We start from the raw sequence: 23,661 nt of genomic DNA, 5'->3' as shown, positions 1-23,661 counted from the left end.
GAATATTACTTTTTTTTTGCTTTTCTTACAGGCTCTAAAGAGCACAATACAAGATTTTAATCAGAAAAATGAAACATTCAGATCTGCAATAGCCAAGGAAGGAGAGGACCAGGGTCCAGAGGTTTCGGTAAATTCCACGACATTCAGTAGTTCACTGACACTGTCATTTCAATTTTTATGCTGAATTAGATGAAATACACAATAAAGAACACATTTAATAAACTTTTATCATTGGTGTTTTTCCCTTGACTTCCATATCATGATTGTGATGTTTCCGTATTTAAGAAGAATTATTTGGGACTTTATGCAAAAGTATTGCATCATGATTTTCATATTCTATTTTTAATGAGTACTCATATTTTGTGTAGCGACACCTCTTGCTTCCATATGATAAAAATTTAATTTTGAAATGAGTATAACATTGTGGGGTAGGATTTACACCGACATTGAGAGATCACAGTGAAATGTATTCACGACTTTTAGCAGAGGTAAAAAGGACATTCCTGTCCTTAAAACTGAAATTAAACTGAGGTGAACATGAATCATGTCATGAATAAATTCACGACTCAAGAAGAAACCATTGTCTTTTAAGGAGGACGGTATTTTTATCCCTCTTGCAACATAATTCTCTCCATCTAATATCCTGCTGTTTTTTGTTTGCCACATGCTGAGCTTTCCTGAAATCTGTGTGTCTGATCTAAGTAATTAACAAGTGACATTCAAAACCATCTTTATATCCATTATTGTATATGTGCCAACTGACATTAGAACACAAGGCCAGAATGAAATTTGGCTCACATTTGACGTTGGCATGAGTGCTCCATTATTACTGATTTCAGTGGAAAAAGGAAGCCCTGACACACGGTGTTTTATTCATGTAACAAGCAGAAGGAGTTGGAGACATGAAAATGAATTTAAGTCCAAGCCTTCATTCACTCAGTTGTACTATCAATAAAACGGGGTCTATATTGAAAATGACTGAAATATAGTTTTTATATCTTTAATGATTCTCAAAACAAATGTGCTGTTTGGAGGAAGCCAATATGCTAATTAACTGACAGTGAGGGGAGCACACCAGTTTGGTTTATAATGTTCATACACTATCTGACTGGCATTTCCAGTTTTTTTTTCAAATGACTTTTTCTTCTTTCTCTACCAACCCAAAGACTGCAGAACTGGGAATGAGGGCACCGAAATGGATTCGTGACAATGAAGTTACTTTATGTATGAAATGTAAGGAACCCTTCAATGCGCTGACCAGGCGAAGACATCATTGCCGTGCTTGTGGATACGTAAGTGGAATGGGAGATTCAAAGTGCTTGCAATATATGTTTGTGACTATTGGACCTATCGATACCTGCAATAATTTGGAAAATACACTAGTTTTATAAAGTGAGCAGATTTCTTATCATTCAACGATCCTTCACCCAACATTCAAGCTGACCCAATCTTAATTTGATTCTGCCAATCATTTTTTTTGGCTCAACATCATAAAGATCAAAAAATCACCCCCATGGGGTCCCCTATGTTTCACCTGCATGGGCTAAGAACATAAGAGGTAGAGGTAGACCTCAAGCCTCCTATGCTATTCAGTAAGACAAAGGTTGAACTTGTACATCAATTCCACTTTCCTGATCATTCCCCTTACTGTTAGGTTTTTGGACAGTAAGTGAATCAATCAATCTGAGTCTTGAACATATTAAATGAGTGAGCATCCATTGCCTTCTGGAGTAGGGAATTCTAAAGATTAACAGCCCTCTGAAGAAATTTCTCATCTCAGTCCTAAATGGCCTTATCCTGAGACAATGAATCCTAGATCCAGACCCTACAGCCAGGGAAAACAGTCTCTCAGCAACTAACCTCACAAGTCCTCTCAGAATATATGGGTGCAAAATTGGACTTGGTATTCTTGGAGCAGGCACCACAGAAGCTGGAGGTCCTCCACGTCAGACACACTGCGCCTCCAACCACTTCAGCATATCCCATTTGGCAGCCCTTTCTGGGAAGAACACTCGCGCTGAAGTGCACTGCGTGCACCTGAAACTTCCCAGCTCTCAGATCATTACATCAAACAATTGATTTGTACACTTTACAAACTTGGACCATGCAGGTCCACTGAACATACTTGTTCGTTACTTGCCAAAGAACATTTGTAAAGCTGCAAGAAGGAGAGGGACACACCACTAACATTATTTAAAGGACCAAGCACTTGCAGGGAAGTTGATTTAGACTAATTCATGCTATTGCAAAATATCTGGAAGTGCCCTGGAGCATTTTTAGAGTGGTGAGTTATAGGATTGGGCAGAGAATGTTGCTGCATCTTCCCAGGGAGGGTAGAGGATTTGGTGACACAGGCTGCAACAGGCGTGAAGACTGTATCTATGAGGTCCGTAACATGACAGCAGCCTGACAGGCAGATGCTGCTGTGAGGGGAAGCTTTGCACAATTTGCAATGTTAGAACCAGTCTCCTTCGGGCTCCTTGACAGCGACAGAAAGCTGTCTGGCAGGCCAATGCACCCAGCATCTCCGTGTGCATGCCCATCACTGCTCTTCCCTGTGCTGCCCCATCGAAGCCCTCATTTGAGTCCCTTGTAGCAGAATTAATTTGCAACCTTTTCCTCCAATGATCCGGCACACAAACAATCCTTTCCCACTGGCTTGGTTGTAATCCATTCATGTCCAATGACACACCACATACAGATCCCAACTCTATACTAGCCTCCAAAGTATGTGCAGTGCCAATATCTGAGCTGGTGACTGAGTGTGTCAGGTGAAGTGATGGAGCCCCATCATCAGTGCTGTGGTGCCTCTCTCTCTTCTTCCATGTTCTTTCTCACTCTCTTCCCCCCGCAGCCACCCCCTAATGGCTATGTATGTCATGCTAGATAGCAGGATGAGGGTGAGCTGGGTGTTGAGAAGGGGCATAAGGTAGGAACATAACATCATCTCTATGTTCTCAGCAATGATGGAACACAAGTGCTATGCTGCAGCCAGTTCCATGATGCAGAGAACCACCTCCTCCATAGGGCTCAGGCAATGCAGATGTCCTCATCCTCTATCAGTTCAGTTCTGCTCCTAATAGTTAGGAGTCAACTTGTCCAATAAGAGGGAGGCAAAACATCAGTGATTAAGTTACACTGTGTTTGGGTGATGTGCCTCCCACAGCTGAATAGCTGGAGGTAGTTAGAAGCAACTGGGTGTGTGGCTGGCAAAATTAAAATATCTGTGAGGTTGAGGTGAAATATCTGGATGTTAAGTGTAAATCCTGAGTGCCAGGGACTGTTGATGAGTGGTACATTGGTGGTGCAGTGGGTTTGAGGTCCTGTTGAAGATGCATTTACTGACTTTGACTACCCACATGAGGACATTAAACTTCTTTCTGCACTGCTGCCAGCTTCTCTGGGCTGGATTCCCTGAATTGACCTTCCTGGCCACAGTTTGGCAGGTCTGAAGAAATCTTCATAGTGATACGTAAGCTAATTGTGAGTCTCTGTTGACTCTTAGAACTATTAACAAATATACAAATACTAGCTAGGAGCTGTCTCCATGCTGGCTGGTATACATGGCTCCGTCCAACACTTGACTGACCCTGGGGGCAGGTCCTGTCTCTCATACCTCTATGTGGGTGTGGGTGATTTTTACTGTACTCAGTCTTACATTAACCCTGTATGTGCCAGATCCTTATACTAGACCATCCCCCAAGTCTTTATTCAATGCATTTTAAGTGATTATAGTTTCCCTTGTGTCTTACATTATTATTACTATCATACATTTATACTACCCCGTCTCCCCCTTTCAAGGCCTTATAACCCTTCCATATCTTGTTTGCACTAGTGTTGGAGAAGTGGGTAGGCTCTGTTGCAGCTGGTTCTCTCAGTTGATTTGGAGGTTGTTCTGGCATCTGGGTATCTTCTCAGACTTTTCTTTCATATTGTACCACTCTTGGTTCGTCCAGCTGTTGCACTGATCGGTGGTTGCTACTCTAACTCGTTTCTTGCAGGGTGGATGAGCATCGTGCTGGTCTCCTTGCCACTCTCCTTTTTTTCATTTCTTCATTGAGTGGGCCGTTGCAATGTATGTGGAAGTTTACATTTCAAAAATGGAACTCTCGTCCCACTCATTTTACAATTTTACCCAAATTTTTGAGAACTACTTTTCCAGTTGTTTTCTGAGCTTATAAATCTTTTCATCTGGCTCAGCAACTCCTCAGTTAAGCTGAGTTGTCTTTGTTTCAGAGTTATCTGCGGAACTCTTATAAGTTTGACAACTTCAGCTGAGCATTCCATTCTGTTTGGAATCTTTCTTTATGATCACTAACTGCTCCTTGGACTCTTTCAGATCGTCAATCTGTTTTGTAGAATTTCTCTTATCTGCTTTCAAAGTCTGGATTTGCTCTTCCATATTACCTTCATGTTGTTCAGTTTGGACTGAAGTTCAAGAAGTTCATCAGTTTTGTCTGTTAACTCTGCTTTGAAGCAACTCTTATGATACATCAGCAATTCTTTCTCCTGTTCCAGGCATTTTGTATGATACTTACTAGAGAATTCTGATGCTTAAAGTTCATCAAGTTTTAACCTTTGTTAAATTTGCTTCTACAAGTTCGTCATTAGATCGTTTCAAGTCATCTTTTTGGTGTGAGGGACATTCCAGCGTTCTCATCAGTTCTCGTTTTTCCTTTACAAACTCATATTTCATATGTAAAGGTTAGTTCTCTACGCTGATCCGTTTTTCTTTAGCAGGTCATAATTCCTCTGCATAATCCTTCAAGCTCATATTCTATAATTGCACTTCTGCCAATTGTTTCTGAGGCTCTTCACACTCTTTTGTGAGAAGTTCTACTTGCTTTTGCCATTCTAGGTTCTTAATTTTCATCTCTTCTTGTATATCTTTGGAAATGTAATGTTTTCCCAAGTTTTCTTCCAAATATCCAACCATTTCTTGTACCTCTTGATGTCCCCTTGGAATACAGAGCATTTGTGAATCTTCTCTGCCAACTGGTCTTCAGTTCTTTCAAGGGTGCAACTTTTTTTGAGTGCATTTTCTGCCTACTGTTGTGCCTGGCTGTATTTCTAGTTGAGTTTTCCCAACTCCCACTTCAATTTGCCAACAATAGAATTCAGTGTTGGTATTTCCTCCTGTTACTTTGTGATGCCTCAGAAATTTGTTTGTTCAGATCTCAAACATTTGATTCATTGAAGACTTTAGTTTGTTGTGCAGTTTCAAATGTATATACTCTGGTTGAATTTTTTGTTTGAAATCTTCCAATAAGCTTTAATGCAAAAGTTTTCCAACCTTATTTCGTTTTCCTTTTACAGAGTTTGTGTATTTTGGACTTCATCAGATGGCTTTCCTTCATTCATAGTCAGCTGTTCCCTCCACACCTCCAAACCTGTTGTTGCAATTTGGGGGTTTCCAAAAAGAGAGATTTTTGGGACTCCCGGGGATTTTCTATCCCTCTTTTTAAGCTCTGTGTGCTCCCACGACTTGAAGGTTAAAGAAATTTGCGAAGACTTTTAATATTTCATCAAAGCTGGTTGAGGATTCACCTATTTCGTGCATAAGGATTACTTCATCCGTAAATATACCAAACGAGTATAAAAACATATTAATGTGTACTTTTTCTGCTTTCTGAGTTAATCCTGATATACTCCTGTAATCTAAAAATTTTCTTCTCCAAGATACCCAATTTTGGGTCTGATTTGGCCCTTTCCTTAGTCTAAGTTGGTCTGGAAGAGTGGAATTCTGTTCAATGGTTAAAAATTTAAAAGTGTAGGTTCTGCTTTAAGAACTTCCCGAATTTCAAGATGGAATTACTGTTCACTTGGAGACAAAGGGATATCCTGCACTTGCCGGTTTTGGCGGGCCCTGCTACAATGGCGATCACGCCGAGGCTGGGGGGAAAAAATCAACAATGGCTGCCTTGATCAACTGCCTGCAGAGTTCTCTTGCTCAACATTTTACTTTAAAGTCCTGAGTTTGTTGAATCCTGGCTTTTGCTTGCTCTCAGCTGAGGTTAGATATTGCGATTTTCCTGGATTATTTAATCAATTATTTTTTTCCATTTTGGAGCGAGCTCAGATGCTGACTTGGGGATTGGGTTTTTTTCAAACTGCATCTCTGAGTCTTAATTATTTAAAGATTTCCCTGGACTTGCTGTAGCCTGGAGTTTTAAAAGTTTTAGCTCACCCCTTCTAGGTCTGCTGACTCTGCACTCTGGGATTAGAAGTGCACTTCCAAAGGAGGTTCAGTGGAGTCTTCTGCTGCAGTAAGGAATTTTAAATTTTGGCCCTCTGCTTCCAAACCTTTCTTTGGAGCATTTCCTTAGCAATTCTTCCTCTGTGTCTCTGCTTCTGGAGCTTCTTTTCAGGTCCGGCTGCTTTGCTGTTTTGTTTTCTCAGTCTTCCAGCATTTTAGTTTTTCTCTGCATTATTTGCGAGGCATTGGGCTTTTCCACAAGCTGCCACCATGTTGTAGGGTGTTGGTTATAGTTTAGTAGGTCTGAAGAAGTCGTCTTGGTCATACATAGATTAACTGTAAGTCTTTAATGACTCTTAGAACTATTTACCAATATACAGTAAAGGAGCCAGGAGCTGTCTCCATGCTTGCTGATAAACACGGTTCTGGCCAACACTGAACCGGACCCAGGGTCAGTTCATATCTCTCTTACATCACTGTGTGGGGCGATACTGTACCCAGCCCCACATTAACTCTCTATGTGCACGACCCTTATACTACAGCCACCTGCCCCCATTCCCTTCAGAGGGCTTCATGCCCCCTTGCAGAAACAGGATCAACTGCTGCCCACCTTCATAATTAAAACCACCAAGGGCCAGATAGGTGAACCTACAAGCCGAGCCCTCTGTCCCCAAATTGTGCGGTATTTGTGCAACTCCTTCATGCAAGCAGTAGCAATTCCCTTCCATGTAATGCAACTTCCCTTTAAGAAGGGCAGACTGCCTGCACCATGGAAGGTCTGGGTACATTACTTGGTCTCCTACTGAGCACTCAGGTAGCTAACAACAGTGTCCCACTCAGACCTTTTGAAGGCTACAATCAAGGAGGCAGCATAAAATTTGCATGCTGCCCACTCCAATGTCAATGGGTGCCGCAGGTCACACCTGAAAATGGACCATAACGATTTTTTAACCCTAGGTGTTTCAATGAGATCACCTCTCATTCTTCGAAACTCCATAGAATATAGACCCAATTGTCTTGATCTCTCCTTATAGGACATCGCTGTCTTCCTAGAACTCAATCAATTTAATGGTCTCCTGCTCCTCATCCCATTGAAATCAATTGTGACAGTGGTGAGGAACGGGTGGAGAAAGAATAATTTAATGCAGCCTTCTTAAAAGAGATGTGCACTCATCACAGACCACAATAATGGCTTAATGATGCCAATAGAAGCTGAGGAAGCAGAATGGAAGCAAAATGACAATCAATTTGTGGCCAGTTAAATAGCACATCAAGAGATGCACAAAAAACCTATTAAAATTATAAAATAAAGATTTACCATTTAAAACATTGTACTTACCTGTTATTTTGTCATCTACCCTAAACATCTCCTTCGATGGGCTAGTGTAAAATTTTGAATGCTTCTGTGAAGTGCCTTGCAAAATTTTTCTATGTTAAAGGTGCTACATATAAGTTGCTGCTGTTTTTACTGCTACTTACCTGTTGTTATATATCGTCATCAAGATGGCTGATGAACAGGAGGCTACATAAATAATAGCAAGTGGCATTTTCAAATCAGTGTGACCCATCAAAAGCCTATTTAAATGTGTCTCTCTTTCTTTTTCTAGGTTGTGTGCTGGAAGTGTTCTGATCACAAAGCAAGCCTAGCATATGACAGCAACAAGCTCAACAAAGTGTGTAGAGACTGTTATATAATCATAACAGGAAAAACTGACAGTGAGGAGAAGGACGATAAAAAAAAGAAAGGAATTCTTGAGGTAGGAGCTGTTTTTTTTCCAAGTGTGACAGGATGTGTGCGTGCAGCTAGGTCCCTGCTATTAAAAAAAATCAATGCCTTGGGGTCATTCACATTAAATTAAACAAATCAAACTTGTAGATAATGCAGGGGAGGCGGTGGCATACTGGTATTGTTGCTGGAGTAGTAATCCAGAAACTCAGGGCAATGCTCTGGGGACCCAGGTTCAAATTTGAATTCAATAAAGCTCTAATGATGCCCGTGAAACCATTGTCGATTGTTGTAAAAACCCTTCTGGTTCACTAATGTCCTTCAGGGAAGGAAATCTGCCATCCTTATCTGGTCTGGCCTACAAGTGACCCACAGCAATGTGGTTGACTCTTAAATGCCCTCTGAAATGACCTAGCCACTCAGTTATATCAATCCACTAAACAGTCTAAAAGGAATGGCAACGACCTAGGCACCAGAAGTGACAACGGCAAACTCAGCCCTATCCACCCTGCAAAGTTTTCCTTGCAAACATCTGGGGGCTTGTGCCAAAATTGGGGAGTTGTCTCACAGACTAGTCAAGCAACAGCCTGACATAGTCATACTCACTGAAACATACATTACAGATAATGTCCCAGACACCGCCATCACCATCCCTGGGTATGTCCTACCCCACCAGCAGGACAGACCCGCCAGAGGTGGCGGTGCAGTGGTACAGAGTTGGGAAGGAGTTGCCCTGGGAGTCCTCAACATCAGCTATGGACCCCATGAAGTCTCATGGCATCAGGTCAAACATGGGCAAGGTAACCTCCTGCTGATTATCATGTACTGCGTCCGCCGCCGCCACCCCCCTCCCCCCCCCCCTCCCCCTCCTCAGCTGATGAATCAGTGCTCCTCCATGTTGAACACCACTTGGAGGAAGCACTAAGGATGGCACGGGCACAGAATGTACTCTGGGTGGGGGACCTCAATGCCCATCAGCAAGAGTGGCTTGCCACTACTGACTGAGCAGGCCGAGTGCTAAAGGACATAGCTGTTAGACAGCGTCTGCGGCAGATGGTGAGGGAACCAACAAGAGGGAAAAACATACTTGACCTCATCCTCACCAATCTGTCTGCCACAGATGCATCTGTCCATGACAGTATTGGAAGGAGTGACCATCACACAGTCATTGTGGAGGTGAAGTCCTGCCTTCACATTGAGAAATACCCTCCATTGTGTTGTGTGGCACTACCACCATGCTAAATGGGATAGATTTCGAACAGATCTAGCATCTCAAGACTAGGCATCCATGAGGCGCTGTGGGCCATCAGCAGCAGCAGGATTGTACTCGAACATGGCCTGGCATATCCCCCACTTTACCATTACCACCAAGCCAAGGGATCAACCCTGGTTCAATGAAGAGTGCAGGAGGGCATGCCAGGAGCAGCAGCACCAGGCATACCTAAAAATGAGGTGTCAACCTGGTGAAGCTACAACACAGAACTACTTGCATGAAAAACAGCATAAGGAGCAAGTCATTCCACAACCAACGGATCAGATCTAAGCTCTAACGTCCTGCCACCTTCAGTCGTGAATGATAGTGGACAAATAAACAACTCACTGGAGGAGGAAGATCCATAATTACCCCCTTACTCAATGATGGGCGAGCCCAGCCCATCAGTACAAAAGATGAGGCTAAAGCATTTGCAGTGATCTTCAGCCAGAAGTGCCGAGTGGATGATCCATCTTGGTCTTCTCCGGGGGTTCCCCAGCATCACAGATGCCAGTCTTCAGCCAATTCGAGTCACTCCATGTGATATCAAGAAATGGCTCAAGGCATTGGACACTGCAAAGGCTATGGGCCCTGACAACATTCCGGCAATAGTACTCTGAAGAATAGTGCTCCAGAGCTTGCCGCGCTCTAGCCAAGCTGTTCCAGTACAGCTACAACACTGGCATCTAGCCGTCAATGTGGAAAATTGCCCAGGTATGTCCTGTACACAAAAAGCAGAACAAATCCAACCGGGCGAATTACCGCCCCATCAGTCTACTCTCGATCATTAGTAAAGTGATAGAAGGGGTCATTAACAGTGCTATCAAGCGGCATTTGCTTAGCAATACTGCCCACTGATGCCCAGTTTGGGTTCTGCCAGGGCCACTCAGCTCCTGGCCTCATTACAGCCTTGGTTCAAACATGGAAAAAAGAGCTGAACTCCCGAGGTGAGGTAAGAGTGACCGCCCTTGACATCAAGGCCATGTTTGACCGAGTGTGGCATCAAGGAGCCATAGCAAAACAGGAGCCATTGGGAATCAGGGGAAATCTCTCTTCTGGTTGGAGTCAGACCTAGCACAAAGGAAGATGGTTGTGGTTATTGGAGGTCAGTTATCTCAGCTCCAGGACATCACTGCAGGATTCTTCAGAGTAGTGTCCTAGGCCCAACCATCTTCAGCTGCTTCATCAATGGCCTTCCTTCCATCCTAAGGTGAGAAGTGGGGATGTTCGCTGATGATTGCACAATGTTCAGCACCATTCGCAACTCCTCAGTTACTGAAGCAGTCCATGCCCAAATACAGCAAGACCTGGACAATATCCAGGCTTGGGCTGACAAGTGGGCAAGTAACATACATGCCACACAAGTGCCAGGCAATGACCATCTCCAACAAGAGAGAATCTAACCATTAGCCTTTGACATTCAATGGCATTACAATCACTGAATCCCCCACTATCAACATCCTGGGGGTTACCATTGACCAGAAACTGAACTGAACTAGCCATATTAGCACTGTGGCTACAGGAGCAGGTCAGAGTCTAGGAATCCTGCGGCAGGTAACTCGCCTCCTGACTCCCAAAGCCTGTCCACCATCTAAAAGGCACAAGTCAGGAGGGGAATACCTGCCTGGATGAGCGCAGCTCCAACAACACAAGAAGCTTGCCAAAATCCAGGACAAAGCAACCCGCTTGATTGGCACCCCATCCACAAACACTCACTCCCTCCACCACTGATGCACAGTAGCAGCAGTGTGTACCACTTACAAGATGCACTGCAGGAATTCACCAAGTTTCCTTAGACAGCACCTTCCAAACCCACATCCACTACCACCTAGGAGGACAAGGGCAGCAGATAGATGGGAACACCACCACCTGGAAGTTCCCTCTAAGTCACTCACCATCCTGACTTGGAAATATATCACCGTTCCTTCACTGTCGCTGGGTCAAAATCCTGCAACTCCCTTCCTAACAGCACTGTGGGTGTACCTAGACCACATGGACTTCAGTGGTTCAAGGAGGCAGCTCACCATCACCTTTTCAAGGGCAATTAGGGATGGGCAATTAATGCTTGCCCAGTGAAGCCCTCACCCCATGAATGAATAATTTTTTAAAATTCTGTTTTAATGGGCAGAATTTTCCTGTTGACATGCAGGGGCAGGACCCGCACGCCGCCACATAAAATGATATGTGGTGATGTCGGACGAGTGTCCCGACGTCACCGCGCGCCATCGTGATATTTCATTGGGCGGATGCGCAATGATATCTGATGCGCGCCTGCCATTAATTAACGGGCCACTTAAGGCCCTTGAGGCGCCAATCGACGGTGATTTTTCGGTGCCTGTGCGATCTTTGGGTCAGGCAGGTAGGACACATTTGTATAAACCTCATCCACGGACGGGTTAAGAGGGCTCAGTGGGGTCGCGAGTGTACTCTACCAAATATTGTTTTTTCAAAGTTACTGATACTTGCCTGTGTGATCTGCAATACTTCAAAATGCACACCAGCTGCTTGATCTGAACTCACAACCTTCAGGTCAGCACTCTGCAGTGAGGAATCTATTTTGGGCCTGCAGGTTTCTGGAAGCCTTCACTTAGCCTGGGAATGGGAGCTGAACTCTCCACTGGAGGCACCTCCTCTGAGGAAGAAGGGAGGGCTAGAAGGGGGAGGAGGCCAGGAGTGCACATTCAGCCTCCAGGGGAGCCACCTTTGGGAGTCCAGGCACAGACACAAGGGATGTGGGGCTAAGAGGTAGTCCAAGGCAGAAGATGTCACTATCCTGCCACCAGGCAATGAAGCAACTACTGCAATATGTCTGAGGTGCAGTGCAGAAGGAGACTCCATCTCTCAATGGAGACAGTCAACTATATTTGTCAGATGATTGGGCCTGAGATCTCTGCGAACTGTGTGGGCGGACACCCCATGCCAGCGGCTCTAAAGACCACAGCTGCCTTCAACTCCTATGCCTCCGGCTCCTTCCAGGGGTTGGCGGGTGATCTTTGCGGTGTCTCCCAATCAGCTGTCCATACTTGTGTCAAGCAGGTTACAGTTGCTCTGTTCAGGCTTGTATTGACCGTCATCCACTACCACTGGGACCAGGCAAGCCAGACACAGTGAGCCAGTGGGCTTCCCCCGTGTCCAGGGTGCAATGGACTGTACACATGTGGCCAACAAGGCACCAGCAGTTGAGCCCGGTGCCTTTGTCAACAGGAAGGGCTTCCACTCCATGAACATGCAGATAATGTGTGACCACAGGGTGCAGATTCTACAAGTCTGTGCAAGATACCCAGGCAGCTCCCACTATGCCTACATCCTCAGACACTCCCAGGTGCCGGGGCTCTTCCGTGCTCCAGCCCGACTGGATGGGTGGCTGTTGGGTGACTAGGGCTATCCCCTCAGAAGGTGGCTCATGATGCCTCTCCGCCATCTAGGAACAGAAGCTGAGCAGCGGTACAATAGCAGCCGCATCTCCACAAGGGCTGTGGTGGAGAGAGCCGTCGATCTTCTCAAGATGCACTTCCAATGCCTGGACCGCTCAGCACCTCCCAGATTGCACCTTCCTGCTCACCGTGGATGGGATGGTCGCCAAGCTGGGAAACTTGGTGCCCAGACCATCTCCCACACTGGCACTGACCAGCTGAGGTCAATGCCAATGTGAGGGCTTGCTGGTCCGAGCGCATCCCCAGGAAGCCCTGATGGGTCTCCTGGAGGAGCCTCCCCACGAGAGTCGCCACTCTGTCCATGGAGGACGCACGGCGCTCGGACATGAGGCTCATTGCATCGGTGAGAGTCCGCGTGGACTGCTCCACCACGGATACCAAGCCAAGCATAGCCACATGTATCTCCACCAGATGCTCCCGCACATCCGGCCGCATTTCGTGCATTTGCTGCGTTGCATCTGACTCCAGAGGCACATCATCAGGCACCGACTGACTATGTGCCAGGTCCTTGCAGTCCTCCGACTGCAGGCACCATGGGCACTCTCTGTATCTGCCAGCTCCTCCAGCGAGTGTGAAGTGCTCTCACCGCTGTGCCCCAGGACACTAGCCGATTTTCTAATTCCCACTGAGGTGCTGGTGTCTGCGCAAGTGCCTGCCTGGCAGAGATGGTGTGACGCTGGTGAGTCCATGACTTCAGGGTCCTCGGGTGTGAAAGGGGTCCCCTGCTGCTCCTACTCCCGGCCCTGCTCCGCTGAAGCTGAAAGGAAGCACAAGGACATTGTCTGCACGTTAGCTGATCCAATGTCAATCTGCATCCCTGTCCCCTGGATCATTATGCGCTCATCCTTCCATAAGCAATGGTCAAGCCATGTTGCAAACTTCAAACACTGAACATTCAGCACTGCCATGACTGCTGGGACACTAATGGTGACCTCAGTGCTGGGCAAACATACCTGCTTCACCGACACCGGTGGACCTGGGCGCATGGTGCCTTTCCAAATCTAAGGCCTCCTGCTCGAAGTGGCTGAGAATTGCCAACTGGGCCGGCCCTCCGCCAGTCCTCACCCACTCGGCAGCATAATGTGCATTTTTCTTCTGAAAAGGAGAGAAGAGCATTGATTAGTGCAACTTGTACCTGGATTCTCTTCGCCGACGGCCCACCCCAACCAGAGTGGGACATTGCAGGGCTCCAGTGACTCCTCACCCCGCTGCTGCCGAACACTCACACAAAGATGCTAGGCCTGTCCTACCCCTCTACCCCCTTGGCCAAATGCTGCCTACATCACATTAGGCACCACATGGTCTAACCTTCCATAGCAAAGAGGCGCAAGCACGTGGAGCGTAGAGGACAGCAGATGGATTGGTGCCCTGCCACCTTGAAGCTCCCCTCCCAGCATGTCATCACCCTGACTTTGACATGTCCTGGAGTTCCAGCACTACGCCTTGGTGCAGCTCCTCCAGGTTGCCCCCAAAACAGTAATGTGGGTCTGAGTGTACCATATGCTGTAGGTGCAGAACCCATCTCTTCACCACAGGGTGGCCTCAGCATGGGCAGTATCTGCTGGCACACCCAGCGAAGGACACATGCCGTCAATGATTCAATGCAGTCACTACACTCAGACTTGGGATGGGGTGCACCGGGAGGAAAGCCTAACTGCTGGGTTAAGTGACCAATGCCAACATGGTACTCACCCTTCCCGAGCACAACAGGTCATTGAAGCACTTGCGGCACTGGATCCAGATGCGTTGCACCACTGCGTGGGAGCTCACCACCTCCGCCACCTCCTCCCAGGCACGTATGGTCATGTGGGGGAGCCTCCTCCTCCTGTCTGGGGTATGAGCACCTCTCGCCGTGCTGCTACCTCCTCGAGGAGGGCAGCAAGGAAATCATCAGAAAAACGAGGGGCACAGTGACCCCCCTGCCCTACCCTCCTGCCTGGCCTGCTCACCAGCAGCGTTCTGGGAAGCTCTTCCACTGGCCATGATTCACTTTGAAAGGCTGCAGCAGCTTTTTAAAACAGGCCGCCAGGTCGCCATTGGACCCGGCAGTCATTGCTGTCTCGCCACCACCCGCCCACTCCCGCTGTCCTCGGGAGCCGCAATTCACGCTGGGCGGGCCTTAATTGGCCCGCCTACCCACGTATAATGGCGGCGCGGACCTGATTGTGGGTGGCGATCGGGTCCACACCCACCCGCTCCTGCACCGCCCAACCTACAGGCAGAAAATTCTGCCCAATGTTTTGATACACAAGTTAAAGGTTAATTTCAATGCGAGTGTTGATGCAAAGAAAACCTTGGATGACATTCATGCAATATGGGCATTGCTGGCAAGTCAGCTTTTATTGCCTGTCCCTACATGCCCTTGAAAAGGTGGTGAACTGCCTTTTTGAATACAGCTAAATGGTTTGCTAGGCCATCTCAGAAGGTAGTTAAGAGCTAACCACATTGCTGCGGGTCTGGAGTCACATATAGGCCGGACCAGGAAAAGATGGTAGATTTCCTTCCCTAAAGGACATTAGTGAACCGGATTGGGTTCTTTAACGTCAATCTGGTAGTTTCATGGTCATCATTATTGATAGTAGTTTTCATTCCAAGTTTATTTAATTGAATTTAAATTCTCCAGCTGCCAGAATTCTCCAGAACTCCTATCTCCAGATCATTAGTTCAGGTCTCTGGATTACTAATCCAGTAACATAATCGCTTTGTTACAATGCAGGGACCATTAGTGCTTTTGTGACTATTAATGATAATTGCACCTTATTTCTTGGATCATGTGAATTTAATTTGCTTTTTTTAAAATTTGTCCGTCCTTCTGCTTTTCAGATTGAGGCTGCTGAAGTCTCAGAAAATTGCATCATCTGTGACTTTCTTCACTATCTGGAGAAACCTACCAAACCTTGGCTGAAAGTGTGGTGTATAGTGCCCAAGAATGAGGGATTGGTTCTTTACATGTATGGAGCTCCCCAGGTACTAAATTTGAACGTTACAAAATAATGTTATTAACCGTGTGAGAGAAAGGTAGACTGCAAATTTTTCTCTAGTATTCCTGCTATGGTGAGTTCTAGATCATTTCCATATTAGCAGAGAGGCACTTGTGAAAACCAGATGCTCACTACAAAGGGAATAAGATTAGGTATGTGCATGATGTTAGCTTCTTTTTGTGCTCTGAGCAACCATCTTGAGGGTAATTTGACCAATAAGGCCAGGGAGCAGGTCTCCTATCTAGTCCCTCCCTCATAGAATTGTGCACCTTTTATCGAGGCAAACAATTAATTATACGCGAGATGTTTATGTGGAAGCTGAGGTGCAGTTTTGCCTAAAGTAGTTAAAATTATAGTTGAGCATTTTAAGTTGTTTTTTTAGTTCAAGTTCCATCCCTTTGACCCAGTAAATAAATATTTGCTATCTGAATGTTTAGTTGTACTGGAGTTTTCCATCCACGTAGTGCTGATGTGTACCATCACATTCTAGAGACCTGTAGCAGCGAGATTCCTAACATGTTTTTCCACAAGTAAAATTACAAAATTTTGGCCTTAACTTTGTATACTGAAAATGTGATGAGTTAATCTAAGCAGACCAGAGTGAAATTTGCAAAGTCATTGACTTGGTAATTATACTGTGGGGCACTACCATACAAACATTCATTCCTTCCTCTGAAATTTCTCTCTGCTTTTTATTAGCAGGGAGGAAGTTTAGGTCAACACTTTAACGTGTGCCCACAGCACTATTTCAGGGACACTGTATTGGATTAAAAACAGGAGGGGAAATATCCCTCTGAATTTGAGGTTTAAGGAGAAATCACAGAAAATTGACTGAGTAAGAAAGGGAAGCTGAATGAAAAATGACTGAAGGTTAAAAAGAAAGGCAGAGATTGAATAGGAAATAAGGGGAAGCAGAAACGTCTTCTAATGCAGTTGCATCCACGTGGTATAGTGCCTCTCAGGCACTAAAGAAAGACTTTGCATTCGTAACACATTTTACAACCACTGGATGTCCCAAGCTGGTTAACAGCCAATGAAGTTACTCTAAAGTGTAGTGATTATGTAATGTAAAAAAATGTGGCAACCAATTTGCACATAGCAAGTTCACACTGTTAAGGACAGGAAGGGGAATAAATTTAAACAGCACTAATTTCTCCTCTCACCACCCATCCGTAAACAGAAAAGTGTTTTGATTTGTTTCCCTTTTTTATTAGGGGTGGCTTATTTCCCCAACCCCTCGGTTTTTGTGTGATCCAACTTCCTAGTAATAACCCCACAGCAAACTCAAGATAGGATGATCTCAAAGGGTTAGCTTATTTGCACACACTGAAAATATGGGAGGAGGGTTGCAATGTTGCCTCCACACTCAAACACTAAAGAGGGGGGATAGAGAAAAAGAAGGATTTACAATACAGAGACCACAGAGAATAAATATCTGTTCGTGTCAGTTCCAAAGACCAGAATCAAAGTCCAATGAAGTATTCCTTCATGGAGGTCAGTGGGCTGAAAACCAATGGTTTTCTGGCAGTGTTGACTTCACACGATGAGATGGGCATGCAGAGATGAATTCGTCTTGTAGGCAATGCCACAGAAATTCCAACAGAAGCAGTGGAAATGGGGCCAGGTGTTCAACCTGGATAGAGCTCCTTTTCTTTGAGGATGCTAGTCAGATGGTAAACAGTAGACTGAAACTACACAGTTCAGCAAGGCAATATTACTTGTTCCACAAGCCAAGAGGCTCATGTCACATCACTCCCACCTCTCCACCATCTTTGAGAAAGGATATGTATCCATCATCTGGGTTCTGAAGACTGTTAATTGCCTCAACCATTAGGGAAGGGAAGGTTGTCGTGGCAGATGATCCATCTCCCCCTGGCCACCCTGGGTGATTAAATGCAGATGGCCTTTGTTTAGATTTCTTTGCAGTTGGGCCAGAAAGTCCACAGGGAATCATTAGTGACTCCTTGGGGGTAACAAGGTGTGAGTTTCCCTAAAATAGCAAATGACTTCTTCTGTTCAGGGGTCACAGACAGACATAGTTTCAGTCATTTTAAGGATCTTTGATCAGTTTTAAAATTTTAGAAATAGCAATTAGCATATCTATATATATTTTATGGGAATATACAGTGTGAGGTCTTAGTCCCTCACAACGCAAACAGTATTGTCATAATGATCAGATAATCTGTTCTTGTGACATTAATTAAAATATTGCCAGGACACTGGGATAACTCCCCTGCTGTTCTTCTGAATTGTGCAGTGAGATCTTTTATGTCCACCTGAGATGACTGGTTTAATATCTTATCCAAAGGACAGCACCTCCAACAGTGCGGCACAGTCTCAGTACTACACTGAAGTGTCAGCCTAGATTTTTGTGCTCAATTCTCTGGAGTGGGACATGAACCCACAATATTCTGACTCAAAGGCATGTGCGTTACCAACTGAGTGACAGCTGACAATTGGGATAAGGAAAACGACAGAGTAAGTACTAAAGATTTTGGAGAGGGAAGGGCAACAGCTAGAAGTTGTGATTCATGTGGGACCAATACATAAGAAGAAATAGAATTAATGTCCTGCAAAGGGAGTTTCACTAATCAGGAATTTGATTAAACAGCCTATCTAGGAAGGAGGGCGGAGTAAGGATCAGGGATAGGAAGCCGCGGTAATGAGCAGTTGGTCGAGAGTAGCAGCAATTAAGACATAGGTTGAGTTAGGAGTGGTGGTTGAGTCTTTCAGTGTGGGATCGGGACTGGCTCAAAGTGCAAGTAAGTTACCTTAGTTGCAGGCATTTTGTAGGCTGGTTTCCTTGATTGCAGTGAGCGATAGTTTGCCCTGAGGAAGTCGGCACCAATGTTGGAATGGGGCTTTCAAGCAGATGTTAGGCCCTTATTCTATATGCAAATTCCCAAACCCTGCTTCAGCCATGGGTAAAGGACGCCTCTTGTCTGGTTGGCGTACTTTCAGCTGACTGAATGCATATGATTCCTGCCTGGTATTTTTGTGAAACGAGCACTGTGAGCCAATTCCTAGGTTCAATAAGTTTGAAGCCAGGAGGTCTTGCAGCACATTGGGTAGCATCCCTGCCTCTGAGCCAGAAGCTCCAGGTTCAAGTCCCACTTCAGGGCTTGATGTCCCCCTACCCGTGGTGAAGATTGCGGCACTGTTGGTCAGACTTGCCTTCGGGCTGAGAACACAAGAAGAAGAAATTTAAAGTCATCATCAAACAAACAAATGGAGAGGAAATAGTTGTAATGTTTTTAGAGCATGGAATATTGCACTAGAAGCTGTAATGGAACCAGAACCCATAATAACTTCTTCAAAGGATGTGGGGAAAAGAACTAAGTGGATAGATCATTCAGAAAGTTTACATGGGCATAACGCCCCCAAATGGTCACTTTCTATACTGTAAAATTCTATAATTCAATGGAAATGTTGTAATAATAGAGTAAAACCGACAGCCAGAAAAATCAAATAGTCAAATTACAAAGGCTGAAAAAAGAAGGGAGAAATTGAATAGGAAATGAATAACCAGAGTCAGAAATAGTGATTTGAAAAGTTGGAAAGAATGAAAGGCAGCTCATAAGGCAGAAAAGTTAATGGGCAGTTATTGTATGTGGGCAAATTAATATTCACAACAGTGCAGTGGAATTCTGAAGGTCACAACGTGCATTATGTAATTATTCCACTATTCTGGTCAAAATTCAACCTCGGTTGTGTTGTAATGGCTTTTATCAGTAGAAATTTTAGCTCAGCAAGCAATAGACTAACACTGAAAAGAAAGGCTAATACCTTTGCAGGATTTATAATTGGAAAAGTGGCCAGTTGGAAGCACTCTGAAAGTAACTGAAACAGTTGGGCCAGAGGGAGAATAGCTAATGATTCCTGATTGACAGGAGAAGAAATTTTGATAAATCGAAGGTTTTTTTTGCCATTCCTTGGGACTGGAATTTCAAACATCTCATCACTATCAGAAATAGTTTTTCCAAACTAAATAGCTTGCTGCTTATTTCACATTTAATGCAATTATCTAACCAGACAGCACAAAGATGTTAACAAACAGCTGGAGAGCTGTAGTGGGAGTGAAGTGCAAAGGTGGAAGAGTTACTGTAACAGTTGTTGTTGTGATAATGTATTCTGGTGCTAAATTGGATAGATTTCAAATAGATCTAGCAACTCAAAACTGGGCATCCACGAATGGCTGAGAGACGTCAGCAGCAGCAGAATTGTATACAACCTCAATCTGTAACCTCATGGCCCGGCATATCCCCCAATTCTACAATTAACATCAAGCTGGAGGATCAACCCTGGTTCAATGAAGAGTGCAGGTGGATTGGCTAAGAGCAGAACCAGGAATACCTAAAAATGAGGAGTCAACCTGATGAAGTTTCAACAAAGGACTGTTTGCATGCCAAACAGAAGAAGCAACATGGGATGGACAAAGTGATGGAAGGGGTCATCGACAGGTCTACAATGCAGAGCTTAAACAACAATAACCTGCTCACTGACGCCCAGTTTGGGTTCCACCAGGGCTACTCAGCTCCTGACCTCATTACAGCCTTGGTTCAAACATGGACAAAAGAGCTGAACTCAAGGTGATGTGAGAGTGACTGGCCTTGACATCAAGGCAGCATTTGACCAAGTATGGCATCAAGGAGCCCTAGCAAAATTGGAGTCAATGGGAATCGGGGGAAAACTCTCCACTGGTTGGAGTCATACCCAGCCCAAAGAAAGATGGTTGTGGTCATAGGAGGTCAATCACCTCGGTCCCAGGGCATTGCTGCAGACTTTCCTCAGGGTAGCGTCCTAGGCTCAACCATCTCCAGTTGCTTCATCAATGATCTTCCCCCTATCATAAGATCAAAAGTGGTGATGTTTGCTGATGATTGCATAATATTCAGCACCATTCGTGACTCTTCATATTGAAGTTGCCCGTGCCATATGCAGCAATACCTGGACAACATCCAGGCTTGGGCTGATAAGTGGAATCAACATTCCTGCCACACAAGTGCCAGGCAATGACCATTTCCAACAAGAGACCAATCTAACCATCTTCCCTTGACATTCATTGGCATTCCCATCCCTGAATCCCCCACTATCAATATGCTAGGGGCTACCAGCTGAACTGGACTAGCCATATAAATATTATGAGCACAACAGCAAGTCAGAGGCTGGGAATTCTGAGACATGTAACGCACCTCCTGACTTCCCAAATATCTGTCCACCATCTACAAGGCAGAAGTAAGGAGTGTGATGGAATACTCTCCACCTGCCTGGATGAATGCAGTTCCAATAACATTCAAGAAGCTTGACACCTTCCAGGACTAAGCAGCCTGCTTGATTGGCACCCCATCCACCACCTTCAACATTTACATCCTCCACCACCGACGCTCAATGGCAGCAGTGTGTACTATCTACAAGATGCACTGCAGCAACTCACCAAGGCTTCTTCAACAGCACCTTCCAAACCTGTGACCTCTACCCCCTAGAAGAACAGCAGATGCATGTGAACACCAGCACCTGCTAGTTCCCCTCACCATCCTGACTTGGAAATAACATATTATTGTTCCTTCACTGTCATTAGGTCAAAATCCTGGAACTCCCTTCCTAACAGCACATGGACTGCAGCAGTTCAAGAAGACAGCTTACCATCCCTTTCCCTATCCCTAACTGCCCTTGAGTATAAATGCTGGACTAGCCAACAATGCCCACACCCATGAAGGAATAATTTAAAAAAAAATTTAGCCCAGTGAATCCCTCCAGTTATTACATAAAAACTGGGAAGAATTGCCATAAATGCTGTGAAGTTGTAAATACTTTGGGGTAATCTTTGTGTTCCTCCTGCCCCATTGCTGCCTAAAAATAGAGCAGCAGCAGGACCAAAGTTCCATGTGGAACAGGAGTGCTGATATACCACTGAGTTCCCATCCAAACTAATTTTTATGCAGACCCCGATCTAGGTGACCAGACCTTCCACCAAAAACAGACATATGCTAGATGAAGCAATTAAGACTACAAAATCTGAGAGGAGGAAATATTAACACTGGCATCTTTAATCTCGGTAATCATAAATATTTCCCCAAAAGATAACTCTTCAAGTCACTGGCATTTGATCATGTAAACGTTTTTCAATTACTGAGTAGTGAAGTTAACACATTACTTCTTGAAATGGAATTTCAATTCACAAAATGATTTGCCTTTTCTGTTGCTCTTTTTCTAGGATGTGAAGGCACTGGCCACTATTCCTCTTCTTGGCTACACGATAGAAGACAGTCCAAAGGGTGTTGATATGTCTCATGTGTTTAGACTTAAACAGTCAAGATTCATCCATACTTTTGCTGCAGACTCTAATGATCAGAAACAACAATGGCTGAGAATCATCAACATGGCTGTAAAGGGAGAAACACCCACTGACAATGAAGATCTTGGTAGCGATGACTCCTCTACTTGCGGCGACTAAGCAACCAGTGTGAGGCAGACCAAGCTACCAACAGCTGACATAGAGGGTCCAAAGATGCTTGATGACAATTTCTGAAGCATGTGAAATAGATTATATACAAAAAGAAATTAAATCCATTCCTTAAAATGAAATATCTATGTTCACTGTATCTGTGGCCCTCTTAATCCTGAACTAAATCTGCAGCACTCACAAATCTACATTTGTTCGGCCATTTTTGAAACTATTCACTTGAACACACCTCGAATCTGGAATCCCTAAAGACTGTCCAGCATCAGCTTCTAATTTTAAAAAAACTGGTCAATTAAAGAAGATTTAAGTTGTGGTGGTCTCGTTACAAATTCCTTCTCCATCTTTCTGGCTGCTGTTAGTTTAAGAAGTAAAGTTAAAGTTGTATAGAAGATGTTTTTCAATAATCTGCAGGATTGATATTTATGAAATCTGAAGTTGTGATTTATATCCCAGATATTCATGTCTCCCAGAAAAGCACCAACCTAAGTTCTTTAGAGACTGTTGTTTTTTGTGTTTAATCATAGGTTCTCTGATCTTCTAAAAGATATTAACCTTGTGTTATAACATTGGCAAAGATTTGATGTAATATTGTATTTATTAAAGCTGCAGTATCCCTTTTTTCACCTATGTAGCAGTTACAGGTAAACTTCAGAATCAAAAGAATTCACAGTTATTTGTGTGCATGGGGTAGTTTATTTATTAGGAAATACAGTAAAAGTTTAAACATGAAATGTAAAATAATCAAAGGAAGTGGACAGGAGCCACAATAAATGCTGTACTACAAGATGGCAGAATCATATAAAGAGTAGTTTAACCTCATGATTCCTGTACAACGATTTAAACAAAGTGAGCCCCTGCCCTTGGCTGAGCCAAATGGTGCCAAGTGAACTGTTAATCAGAGATTGGATTCACAACCAAAAAGAAGCCGGTAACATCTCAATCTTTTTGATTTAGTTTAGCAGTGCTATTGCCGGTGTTCTAGGAGTTAGATAATCACTCAGCCTTTCAAACTGTATATGGCACGTGGAGACATGAGGGTCGCCTCATAAAATGAAAGGGAAAAAAATCATCTCCTAAAATTGAATAAGGAAATCATAAATAAATCTCAGATGAGGAGCAATAATGTATTTCTACACAGATATAGATTCCAATCTCTAAAGAATAGAGATGAAGATAGAAATCCAATAACAGAAGAGGGTCAGATAGTATGACAAACAATGACCCAAATAAATGTGATGAAACAGTTTAAAACTCATTGATGTCTTTAAATCTTTCCTATCAATTTATGTAAATATGTACAAACTCTCAACTCTATAATTTCTCAGTGAAATGGTGATATTACATCACAGTTTTAAGCATTTTTATATGAAACCATAACACAAGCTTCTCCCTGGCTATAATGAAAGTTGAGTGCTGAAAAAAATCTCTGGTTTTAATGACATTGCAGTGTGGGCTCATGACAATCTATTGCCCTTGATTTGTAATTTTCCTACTTCAAATCATTGTGGAAAATTTGCCAGGACCACTACCCAATCCACTGAACAGCAAAATGTCGTTGAGTGCATGTGGCAAGAATTGCAACACAAGCTTGTGACTGAAATTGCACTGC

At 44.3% G+C, this 23,661-nt stretch overlaps 1 protein-coding gene across 6 annotated transcripts in view; it reads left to right on the top strand.

Moving 5' to 3' along the window:
* The window catches only part of LOC144696699 (FYVE, RhoGEF and PH domain-containing protein 4-like), a 428,322-nt gene extending 405,015 nt beyond the window's left edge, over positions 1–23,307 (top strand). For all 6 annotated transcript variants that reach the window (XM_078568320.1, XM_078568319.1, XM_078568321.1 and 3 more), the window contains 5 exons: positions 32–127; positions 1,167–1,292; positions 7,804–7,953; positions 15,432–15,575; positions 21,804–23,307. In XM_078568320.1, the coding sequence (XP_078424446.1) occupies positions 32–127; positions 1,167–1,292; positions 7,804–7,953; positions 15,432–15,575; positions 21,804–22,043 (756 nt within the window). In that variant the 3' untranslated portion in view covers positions 22,044–23,307. The remainder of the gene's footprint in view (positions 1–31; positions 128–1,166; positions 1,293–7,803; positions 7,954–15,431; positions 15,576–21,803) is intronic.
* Positions 23,308–23,661: the final 354 nt, after the last annotated feature.

Source organism: Cetorhinus maximus, chromosome 22 (assembly GCF_964194155.1).
Source record: "Cetorhinus maximus chromosome 22, sCetMax3.hap1.1, whole genome shotgun sequence".
Taxonomy (NCBI): Eukaryota; Metazoa; Chordata; class Chondrichthyes; order Lamniformes; family Cetorhinidae; genus Cetorhinus; species Cetorhinus maximus.
The sequence above is the reverse complement of the archived record's forward strand: the minus strand, read 5'-3'. Positions and strand labels throughout refer to the sequence as shown.